Source organism: Capra hircus, chromosome 17 (assembly GCF_001704415.2).
Source record: "Capra hircus breed San Clemente chromosome 17, ASM170441v1, whole genome shotgun sequence".
Taxonomy (NCBI): domain Eukaryota; kingdom Metazoa; phylum Chordata; class Mammalia; order Artiodactyla; family Bovidae; genus Capra; species Capra hircus.
In genome coordinates, this window is record NC_030824.1 from 16,058,912 (window position 1) to 16,071,014 (window position 12,103).

The 12,103-nt window shown below is 52.4% G+C and overlaps 1 protein-coding gene across 4 annotated transcripts in view; it reads right to left on the reverse strand.

Moving 5' to 3' along the window:
- SH2B3 (SH2B adaptor protein 3) overlaps window positions 210-12,103 on the reverse strand; it is a 37,685-nt gene continuing 25,791 nt past the window's right edge. For 2 of the 4 annotated variants that reach the window (XM_018061248.1, XM_018061249.1), the window contains 5 exons: window positions 4,626-4,727; window positions 4,453-4,544; window positions 4,274-4,368; window positions 3,960-4,174; window positions 210-3,867 (listed from right to left, as the gene is read on the reverse strand). In XM_018061248.1, coding sequence (XP_017916737.1) covers window positions 3,274-3,867; window positions 3,960-4,174; window positions 4,274-4,368; window positions 4,453-4,544; window positions 4,626-4,727 — 1,098 coding nt within the window. In that variant the 3' untranslated portion in view covers window positions 210-3,273. The remainder of the gene's footprint in view (window positions 3,868-3,959; window positions 4,175-4,273; window positions 4,369-4,452; window positions 4,545-4,625; window positions 4,728-12,103) is intronic. The other 2 variants (XM_018061251.1, XM_018061250.1) reach the window with 2 other exon arrangements.

The window sequence follows — 12,103 nt, forward strand, 5'->3', positions numbered from 1 at the left end:
GCATCTGCGTTTTACCAGTAGGGGGCAGGAGACACACACTCAGAGTTGTAGTAAAGGAATCCAGAGGGCTGAAAGGATGTAGCAATGTACAGGATAAACCAAGCATTTGTTAGGGGTCTTGGTTTTGTGGGAGGAGGATAAACTGGAAAAATACCTATTTTTCAGAGATTGTAGTCATAATAGAACCTTTAAATACTGCAGTTAACTAATCAAGATTCCAAAACCTTTAATTCACATGTAGCAATTTGTACATTATAGCAAAATTTGTATTCTTCAAGAATAAGTTACTTATACAGTACATAAACAATACATAAAAATTTGCCAAATAGACCTTCTGCCTATAATGATACAAGATGAATCCATTCTCTGTGTTGTCATTACAATGTGCTGTTTATTCCAGCTAAACACTGGGTGTCAGATGTGTCCTTGTTAAGAGGCAGTGGATAATAAACTATCAAGTTCCTCTAGCTTGTAGGAGATGTTAGCAATCACATGATATTTGTGATAACAGACTTAGCCCTGAATAACAGCATGAAGGAATCTCAGGCAACCCTTAGGGAAGAGTTCAAGGCCTTGATTTTAGGTTAAGAAACTGTTATGTAAAAATAGTGTTCTCTGGCTTAAGATTTTAATGATTTGCTATTCCTTTTTCCTACACGGTCCAGAAATGATCAAAGGCAGAAGATTTATACCAGATAAAGCCATATGGATTGCTGGTCTAAAATTCAAGGCAGGTTAGTTGACTTAATTCTTTGGTGCTGGTGACTGTTAGTTTGTAAAAGTTCATTAACATCAGGTAAAGGAAGTGATCGTGCTGGGAGCAGTCAGGCCATCCTCGTCATCTGTCATTAGAGATAACCAAAAGGCTGGTGATACTCAGTGTCCGTTTGGCACTCAGAGCCTGGCTCTCAGCAGAGGCTGCTGGCTTGGCCTCTTGCCGGCAGCAGTGGTTACACTGGGGCTGGAAAGAGGATGGTGGAATGCGCTCTGACTGCGGTGGGCTGGCTGCAGCTATCAGGGTTGCTGCCTCACAGCCTGTGAGGGCATCACGCCCTGGGCCCCACTGCTCCCCCTTGCCCCAGCTCAACCTGCTCTAGCAGAAAGGAAAGGCATTGGCTTAGTGTCACTTCTTCCTAGGCCACAAGGGGCCTTTTTGTTGGAATGTATTTGAACTGTCCGGGTAACTCAGACACATTTAGTCAAGAAATGTTTTTCTTGAACATTTTACACTGAAGCTGTTGGAAGTGGTGACTATGTCACAGATTCTGAGCTTGTACTTTGCAGCCAGTCAGTCAGAGCTGCGAGCTTGCTGGGCCTGGCTAGCCTCTTGGCACTACCTGAGACTTGTATGTTGAGAGGCTGTTAGGAAGTAAGTGCCCCAGGCTTGTAGATATCATCTCTCTACATTTACCCTCCTGGTCTGCGCTTTGCTTAGCATTCATTACTCAGTAATGCTTGATGTGTAGAAAATGTGGCCCTTAGAAATGGACCACAACCCTAGATTAGGGTTGGATATGCGTTACCATCTGTGAAACCACCCAGGAGGGTTAGTTTTATATAGGTTTTTTGAGGGATCTTCATTCCCTAACAAGAGATTGAACCCATGCGCCCAGCAGTGGAAGTCCGGAGTCCTAACCACTGGACTGCCAGGAGTGTTGGTTTTAAAAGTAGTGAAGTGAGGTGACTGCTTACCTCTCTGCCCCTCCTAAAGTCTGACCTCCTGGAGTACAGAGAATGGCTGGAACAGACACACCCCTCACCCCAGATAAGGCCGGCACTAGTTAGTCTAGGCCAAGGTTTAATTTTAGCCTTTGATTGATATATCTATCTATAAATGTTAAACTGTGCTAATAAAACTCCCAGTTTCCTAGAAGCCACTTGGGTGAGCCTGGCAGCTATACTGAATGGCTTTGCTGGCACCAGAAGCAGCTGACTCTGCTGGGTCACTGCCTCCGTTGTTTCTGAGCCTCTGCATGAAAGTTGTGGGAGGAGCCAGACCCCTATGAATTGTGTCACTTGTGAAAGGCAAGTACAGATGGAGATTCGACTGCAGGACCTCTGGGGATGGTAGAGGTTATGGGTGCCTGTGTATCCATGCACACATAGTCTTCATCAGATGAAGCAGTGGTCACTGCAGGAACAGAACACTGATTGTGGGCTATTAAAGGAGTTTCTCATTAGCTGTGGCACCAGCTTCCTAGCTTCCATTTTGGCTCAAGAATGAGCCTAAAACCTTGTGGAATAATTTAATAAGCCTTTAGATGCTTGGAGGCTCTAAGCCAGCCCTGTTGGTGAAAGATTTACTAGAAAGGGCCCAGCAGCCCTTTTCTTCCTTGCCCCTCCCTCACCCCAGTTTAACTTGCACCATAAAGCCTACTGTAAACCAGAATTCAGTTTTTTATTCATAAGGCACCAGGGTGGAACTGTTGCTGGCCACCCTCCTCTTTCAATAATTGCTTGGAATTTCCTTAAAAGAGTGACACATTTCACTTCTCTACATTTAGGAAGGACAGTATCTCCTCAGCAACAGGTGACTGTCCTGACAATGTAACAAACAAGGAAGCCAGGCATACTGGCTTGAACCAGGAACCTGGTCAGTAGGTTTGCATAGCTGTCTCTGACTATAAAAACTGTGTGGGTATTAGTTCAAACAGTGCAATGAAATAAGCAATGGTTTAATTTTGAAACCTGAATTCTTTGAAAAATCAATCTGAGGTAAAAATGTTTAAAATCATTTTTGACCTTTAGCTTGTCCATCTGCCAGAACTTTGTCCTAAAGCTGAGAGTCGAAGCAGGATAGGTGTGGTCACCTGTGGCTTGGGTACAGCAGATCTACCACATGGACTAAAGCTACAGTGGGAAAAACCGTGGGAGAATCCAGGGCTTGTTAGTGTTTTGGGCTTCCTGATGGGCCCCCTCCCCAAGTAGAAAGTCTGTCAGCTGAGACAGACAGTGTCAGTGAAAAAGAGAACAACTTTCCACTGCCAACTCCGGCCCTCCCCGTCCCCCTGCCACCTCTCAAGAGTAATGGGGCCTGGTCCTAGGGACATCTGCAAATAAGAACTACATCTGTAAACAATAAAAAGAAAGCCAGGTAAGAATGGAACTTATAGGAGGCCCTTTAACAGGCCTAATAGAAGGGTCACATCCAAACTGGAATGAGCAGTTAAAGTGTCCCTTGAATCTCTCTCTGGAAGGAAGGAAAGAAAGAAAGTTACATTCACAAGTTCACATCTCTGCTTGCTTGTGCTCCTCCGGGCAGCGTGAGGCCCATCAGAGAGGCGTGTACTGATTGTCTATGGCCCGTAGGCGGCTCCGGGAGGAGGAGTCCATTTCGTAGTCCGAGTCCCGGGCTCGACTGGCAGGGTCGGGCTCCAGGTGCCGCAGGCTGTTGGCCAGTTCCTCGGGCGAAGGCACCAGGTGGAAGATCTGCTCTGGGGGAGAGGATCGGCCTGGAAGACCCTCTGGGCCAAGCCCCTGTGGACAGCCAGAAGTGCTAAGGTGGGGAAGGCCCAGCTCTGAATCCCAGCGAGAGAGGGAAAAAGGGAACAGAACAGTGTTGGAGGAACCTGGGGGACAAGCGACCGAGAGAGAGACCACACCGTCAGTCTTATCAGGGCGGAGGCAGGTGCTGGAAGGACACAACAGGAGGTCTCGGTCCCCACCCCCTTTATCAAGGGGCATCAGGGTCACACCTGGTGGCTGGGAGACGACAACCACGTAGCTGGACAGCCGGACGTCACAGGCAGCCCCGCACTCAAGGGGGATGGGCGAGCGCTGGAAGTGGTGGAGCATGTCCACAACGGAGGGGAAGTGGAGGTGCTGCACTCGGCACTGGCCCCGCTCAGTCAGCGACAGGCGCAGGTGCTACAGAAAAGGAAGAAAGGTAGGCTCAGGCCCTGGCCCCCTTGGGGCCTTTAACTTGGCCGGGGCATAGCCCCAGCTGCCTTGCCCAGTACCTTGGCAATGCCCTGGAAGTTGAACGTGAGCACATACTCCCCGCGCCGCGTCTCGCTTTGCCGCACCAGGAACACTCCGTGAGCATCAGGACCTTGCAGCTGGACCAGCTGAGCCGCCTTCACCCGGGAGATGGGACCGTGGAACCAGGGGTAGCAGGACAGGAAGTGATCTGTTTTCTGGCAGGCTGGATCCAGCAGCACCCCAGGAGAAGCACCTGGCAGAGAAAGAGATGGGTGATGGTAACCCTCTGTGGGCGCTTTATGCCCTGGGCTGGGTCCTGATGTACTGGAGGACAGAGGCCCTGACCCCTTACCTTGGTTCAAGGAATCTGTGCTTCCCCTTGGAGAGTCAGCCGTGCCAGGTTCTGTGGCTGAGGGAAAGTGCGGCTCTGGGTCTGTGGTCTCGAGTCTGCAAGAGAAGATGGGGGTTAAGGACTAGGTAGCTCAGGAGTAACAGGAAAAGCTGTGTCAAGATGGAGCCCTTGGGTCTCACCCTTGGCCTGTGCATGCCCGGAGCTCAGCCATCCATGAATTCAACTGCTGTTCATCTCCCACCTCAAAGATGATGTCTGTCCGGTCCTTCACCTGGCAGGAAGGAAGGGACAGCTGTGTACAATTCCTGAGATCTATGTCTGTTCCCCACATGTGTGGAAAGCTTCCACTCACCTTTAGCACAAAAGTGTACAGGTTGTCAGGCATCTCAAGACGTGTGCATCGCCGGATCTCCTGGATACTGGAGCAGGCTGCTTGTAGCTTGGACTTTGAACTCTAGGAGACCAATGCAGACATTCAGGGCCTGTCCCTGATGGCCCTTCACCCACCCAGGCCTCTGCTCTTTTCTGCAGTCTCCCCAGGGGCCTAGCTTGCTCAGTGGGCACCCTGATCCTGGAGTAGGTTCTAGCATTCTTCCTAGCAGAAACCTGCAGGGGATCCTCTGCCTGTAACCACAGCACCGTCTCCCCAACCCAGACACAGACACTGAGCTTCCCAGCACCCAACGGGGCCTGAGGGCCAGTCTCTGCTTCACCTTGATCTGTGGACATCCTAGCTCTGACCCATTTGCTGGCTGACACCTGTTTCTCTTCCCACTGGTGGAGCAAAACCCCCCCAACGCACTCTGGCCAGTTACAATCACTGCTGATCACCTCATCACAGCAAACCCAGAAAGGGAAGGTGAGGGTATCCCAACCCAAGTTCCCTCTATTGTGCTGGCTGACCGTGCCGAGGGCCCAGGCCTTTCACATTGCCTTTAGCTCCTCTCCTCCCCTCTACTGGCTCCCCACCAGGACGGACTTCTCCCAGCCCAACAGTAGCCCAGGAAGCAGATATTATCACGACATCTTAAAAAGAAGAAACTCAAATTTTGGAGATAGTAATTTGCCTGAGGAAACAGAGATCAGGTTGTGAACCCCCATTCAAAGCATATACCTGACTACTCTGTTCTGCCTCCAAGTCTCAGGACGAGGCGCAGGTGAGGTGGCATGGTGGGAGTTGGCAGAGTAGCTTAGCTATGGGCTTTTGGGGCTCTTTTGCCAGTGTGGCCAAAGGAACACAGCCTGGCATGGCTGGCCCTAGTTACAGCCAACCAGAAAACTGCAGGCCCCAGAAGTCTTCCATGACATTCAACACACATGGGGTTCAGAATGGGTGGGAGATGACCCCCTACTCTTTAGTCAGCAAAAGGGTCCTGACTGAACCTGGCTGACCCTACAGATGTCTGTTCCCAGGGCCCAGGAGCTCTCATCACTTTCTCAGAAGGGAGAGCACCCCTCCACTTCCTCCTGTGATAAAATGGCTAAGATTGTTTCCCTAGAGTCATCACATGATCAGTGGTGGCTTTCAGCAGAAGCCTGAGGAAGATAAGATGTGGGGAAGGGGCAGCCGAGACCCAAATGTGCCCTCCTCCCTTCAGCAGCTGTTTTAAGAAGAGACAGTGAGGTGCGCCTAAAAATAACCACTGCTGCTGCTGTTGCTGTCGCGTCCGACTCTGTGCGACCCCGTAGACGGCAGCCCGCCAGACTCCCCCGTCCCTGGGATTCTCCAGGCAAGAATACTGGAGTGGGTTGCCATTTCCTTCTCCAATGCATGAAAGTGAAAAGTGAAAATGAAGTCACTCAGTCGTGTCCGACTTTTAGCGACCCCATGGACTGCAGCCCACCAGGCTCCTCCATCCATGGGATCTTCCAGGCAAGAGTACTGGAGTGGGGTGCCATTGCCTTCTCTGGAAAATAACCACAACCCCCACCAAACCAGGGCTTCCCTGGTGGCTCAAGTGGTAGAGAACCCACTTGCCAATGCAGGAGATGCAAGAGACCTTGGGTTTGAACTCTGGGTCAGGAAGATCCCTTGGAGAAGGAAATGGCAACCCGCTCCAATATTCTTGCCTGGGAAATTCCATGGACAGAGGAGCCTAATTGGCTACATACAGTGCACAAGGTTGCAAAGAGTTGGACACAACTAGTTATGCGTGCGTGCACACACTGTCAAGCCAGCACTGGGTAAGGAGGAGGAAACAGGCAGAAACAAAGGTGAGTTCTAGGCATAACATCCAACCTGTGCCCAGACTGGTATGCCAGAGTGGTGCCAGAGTCCATCCCAAAGCCATACACTCAACTTCAGATAAACAGGTGCCAGGGCAGAAGGATGGTGAGTGCAAGACTGGGCAGCCTGTTAGGAGAGAGGCTCTTCCTGGTCCAGGCCCACACCCAGCAGGTCTTGGAGCTGCCAGTCCTGCCCTGGTGGTTGGACACAGCAGTCTGGGGAGGAGAACTGGGTGGGAATGCACTCAGAAGCTGCACAACTAGTAAATCCCAGCCTAAGTGACCACCAGCCAGGGCACTGTCACCCTTCCAGTTCCTCTTGGATGACCCCTACTACCCAGTTCCTCAGCCAGGGAGCTCCACCCAGCTCCCACATGGACACTGGACATGCCAGAGGACAGGGAAGCAGGGCCCCCAAATCCCCAGCAGCACACTTAGGCAGCCAGCCTCTCCATGTCTGCTTCCTGGCTACAGAATAGGTTAGTACAGAGGGCTCCTTCCTGCGCCTGCATGTGTGGTTGGCCCTGCGTGGCTCTGGATCCGCAGGATCACCGGGAGGAAGTAGACCACGCCAAGAAAGGGAATGGGCCTTGTCTCCTTTTCAGTTCCGCCCTGGGCCCTGCCCCCAGCATGAGTGCCAAGATTAACCAGCAGAGCCATGGGTTTCACTCTGAATGTGGGGCCCTCAGTGCCAGCTCCACCCCCAGCAGCTGAGCAACTGCTGACCTGACAGGCAGTGGTGAAGAGAGGATTCCCCCTCTTCAGCCACGGCCAACCCTCACTGCACAGGCGATGGTGAAACTTGGCCCAGGTCCCCTCCACCTGCTGGCTGAGCTCAACACGCATTCTTTGGTCCCTTCTCTTAGGCCCAGAGTCATACAACTCTAGAGACTGAGCCAGGGGCTGAACCCAGCTCGCCCAGTGTCCACCTACCTACCGTGCTGCCTGGTGGGGTTGGCGGCGGGGGTGAGGGGGGGGGGGCAGGAACTCTGCCCAGATTGGAGGAGCAATTTCTCCCATGGCAGGAGTGGGGTGTGGGGCGTTTGGGCCTTGAATCTGGCTGGAGGGAATGAGAGCTGTGACTGGAAACAGATCTGGTCTCTCTGGAGGCCTTGCTTTCCCCTCAGCCTGCTGCCACTCCCTGCGCTTGGGTGCGCACAGCCATCCAGAGTGCTCCAAGGCGCCTGCTTGCACCCTGCTGTGCCCCATCCTCATTCACACTCACAGGATCCCAGCAGGGACAAAGTACACACAGTATCACCCAGCTTCTGCTCTAGAAGGGGACAGATAGCCAATGGACACGGTAGGGGCCAGGACCCACGGGTGTGGAGGCAGTGAGCCTCTCAGGTGCCGAGAGGTCCTGGGCCAAGGCCCTGAGGTAGAGAGGCCCAGGCACGCATGCCGTGCGGGGGTCCCTGTAGGGCTGAAGTAGTCAGTTTATTCTGAGATGGGGCTGTGGAGGTGGGCAGCTACCTATGTGGGTCTGGCACTCACATTAAAGAAGCCAGCCAGCCAGGTGGGCCAGACGCAGCTCTTAACCCATCTCTTCCATGGGAAATGGAGAGGGGGCAGGGGTGAAGACAACATCCAAACAGTAAAGAGCCTGGCACAGGGGACCCCAGGGTGTGGGCATGCCGTATCCTCACAGTGGCCTTATTCCACCTACGCTAGGGGTCTTTATTCTTCCAGGGAAAGCCTTCAGGAGAGACTCACACCAGCCTCTTAGCAGTCTTCTCTCTCCCAGGGCTTTAGGACCCTCACTCCTCTCCTGTAAAGAGCAACCACGGGACAGGAGGTAGGACGCAATATACAGCTGAAGGTCAAGGTTCAAGCCCCATTCCTCTGCCACAGCACTCAATGCCCTCGAGTTAGCAGCCCCATGGCCTGGAGCCAAGATGGGACAAGCCCCAGCTCCACCACCTACATGTGGAATCGTGGGCATGGCAGTGACTGCAACCTCAGTGTCCTCTCTGGTGATACGCGGACAGTAAGCAAGATCCTGCTGACCTCCAGGTGGAGGACAGTGGGTCTTTGCTGGGGGCCTGAAAACAAAGGCTTAGAGGAAATTCTAGATCCATTCAGAAAACTAAGATCATGACATCTGGTCCCATCACTTCATGGCAAATAGATGGGGAAACAGTGACAGACTTTATTTTCCTGGGCTCCAAAATCACTGCAGATGGTGACTGCAGCCATGAAATTAAAAGACGCTTGCTCCTTGGAAAGTTACAACCAACCTAGAAAGCGTATTAAAAAGCAGAGACATTACTTTGCCAACAAAGGTCCGTCTAGTTAAGACTGTGGTTTTTCCAATAGTCATGTATGGATGTGAAAGTTGGACTATAAAGAAAGCTGAGCGCTAAAGAATTGATGCTTTTGAACTGTGCTGTTGGAGAAGACTCTTGAGAGTCCCTTGGACTGCAAGGAGATCCAACTAGTCCATCCTAAAGGAAATCAGTCCTGAATATTCATTGGAAGGACTGATGCTGAAGCTGAAACTCCAATACTTTGGCCACCTCATGCGAAGAATTGACTCATCTGAAAAGACCCTGATGCTGGGAAGGATTGAAGGCAGGAGGAGAAGGGGACAACGGAGGATGAGATGGTTGAGTGGCATCACCAACTCAATGGACATGAATTTGAGTAAACTCCGGGAGTTGGTGATGGACAGGGAGGCCTGGCGTGCTGCGATTCATGGGGTTGCAAAGAGTTGGACACAACTGAGCAACTGAACCTAAGTCATGGATAACCGAGTTCCCCCTCCTCAGGCAAGAGCCCAGAACAGATGCTGCTTGGACCAATGGATGAACAAATGGATGAAACAACATTCTGAGAAAGGCTTAATCACCTCTTACTGTATCCAAACAGCCTTAAAAAAAAAAAAAAAAGAGAGAAAATATCCTGTCTTGTTTGGATTCCAGGGATACCCAAAATGGGAATGCAGACAACCACTAGAACACAGACCTGAGTTTCACTTGCCACAAATTTGTACCTGAGCTTCCTAGCAGCCAGTGCAAAGAGGCATTCTCCAAGAAAAGGCAGCCACTTATGCATGGATCCCATGCACAGCAGCCATTAAAGGCTCTGAGAAGAGCTGCTGCTGCTGCTGAGTTGCTTCAGTCGTGTCCGAGAAGACCTGAAGCAGAGAAACCTGAATCCATGTGTTCCCCACCCAGTGGCCACCAAGTGTCTGGCTCAGAAACCAGTCGGGTCTGCACAACCACTGCAAGCAACTTCCCCATCGTGGGTTTTTGGAATTAGACATTCCTGGCCTTCAGTCCCAACTCTGCCTCAGCCTCCATGGACAAGTGACTTGCCTCTCCTGGCCTGAGTCTCCACTTTTGTAAAGTGGGCTAACGGGGCCCCTCTACCCTCCAAGAAGATGTGGCAGTACCATGTGTACGGGCACTGCGGGGGCGGGGAGGGGGGAGATATGGAGAGGTCCCAGGGATGTCACAGGGCGGGGATGAGCACAGGTCTTGGGAAGTCAGTCTTAGGAATACCTGGTCTGCTCAGAAGCAAACCGCTCTCCTGAGGAAACAGCTTTCATGGCTGTCCCCACACTGAGTCTATGAGCCCGAGGCAGCCTCCCTGCTCCCTTCCCATCTCGTGCCTTCCACGGGGCACAGTCACCGGCTTTAAACGTTTGCTGAGTGCTCTGCAGAGTGGAGAAGGGGGAAGGGAAAGACACTGGAGGCCAAGAGTATGGCAGGAGCCAAAAGCCAGGGACCAGTAAGTGGAGCCACATCCACAAGACGGCAGGGGAGTTGTCCGTGGCAAGAAGCAGTACCAATAGGCCCCTTCACTCCACCCTTTAATGAGCACCTCCTGTGTGCCAGGCACTGGGGCCTGGTCTGTCCATCCAGGACATTTGAACTGTTGAATTTACAGGTCTGCACCATTTCCAGAAATTGCAAATACTGCAGAAAAGAGCATCGTCTCGAGGAGTGGAGGTACCAGGACCAAGGAAATTGGAAGGTCACCGCTCCAGGGTGGATCTCCCGTGATCCTCTGAGAGCATCATGCTCTGAGCCACCTGTCTTGTTGGAGGAACATGATGGGCGCCTCCCCTGACGCCCCCCCAGGAGCCCACACGTGGCTGTTTTATTCTCCACTTCACAAATGAGCAGCCAAGGCTAAGAGAGCCTCCTACATTACAGCCGGTGGGCCTGGATCCTTTGGAGGTCAGCCTGGGATCCGTGTTTACCATGGGTGCATCTGAAACAGCATCTTTAGGGGGAAGGCTGGGCAAGGAACCGCACCTCCTCCCCAGGCACAAGAGATGGGAAGGGCAGGGAACACAGCCCACCCCACAGAACACACAGTACTGGACCCTGGGGCCAAGGGCTTGAGAACCAGCTGGCCTGGATTCCAGTCCTAAGCAGTTCGTAGCGGGGCTCGGGGAGAGGGCTCTGGATTCCAGTCATAAGCAGCTCCTGGGAGCAAAGCAGGGGCTCTCACAGGGAGCCCCACTAAGGTGAGGCATCAAAAAAAGGTAGCATCTGGAACCCTGAGAGACGGGCAGCATGAAAACTGAGTTGCTGTGCAACAGTCCTATCAGCGCTCCTCCCAGACACATCCCGAATCCAACGACTTCTCATCCCCCTCCTCTGCTCAAAACTCTTGCCGGGGCTTCCCTGGTGGTCAGTGGCTAACATTCTGCACTCCCAATGCAGAGGGCCCAGGTTTCATCCCTGGTCTAGGAACTAGGTCCCACGTGGCTGCAACCAAGTATCACACACTGGCAGTGAAGACCATCACATACCCCATGTGCTGTTACTATGACTAGGCACTGCCTGCCTGCAGAGAGAAAGTTTAAAAAAGGGACTTCCCTGTTGCTCCAGGATTAGGAGTCCATGCTTCCAATGCAGGGGGCCTGGGTTTGATTCCTGGTTAGGGAACTAGATCCCATATGCTGCAACTAAGAGCTAGTGCAGTTAAATTAAAAAAAAAAAAAAAACCTGTGGGCCTCACCTTGCTGGGCCTCACCATGGCCCATGAGATACTGCCGGACCTTGTTCCTGTTAACTCCTTAACCTCACCTACCCTCCCTCTTTCTCACCCTGTTCAGCCACACTGGCCTCCACTCTGCCTTCAATGTACCAAGCATGCTCCCACCTCGGGGCCTTTGCACCTGCTGTTTTCTGTCTGAAAGGCAGTTTTCCTGCATCTTTACAGATCGGCTCTTCTTGGACGCAGGTCTCAGCTCAAGGATTGCTGCCTCAGGAAGGCCTGACTACTGTATCCAGACACACACCGTCACCACCCCAGAACCCCCTTCACTTCACTTCCTCCACTGCCTTATCCACCTGTGAAATGTGCTCTGGGAGACCTGGTCTTGTCACATCCCCAGGATTGAGCACAGGGTTGGGAGGTTGTAGATGTTCGACTTTAGCCCTCAACAAACATTCATCACAGGCCCCTTGTCTGCCAAGTATCGTGTGTTAGGATCAGTAGGCACAGGATACAGCCCCCAACGCAGACCCCTACCTCTCGAGGACTCTAGGGGAATGACAGGGACTCAGCGAGGCAAGGATGGAGGACACAGGTTGGGCCTCCAGGGTCTTGAGCCAGCTCAGGGAGAGCCCTCAGGGAACACGGGTC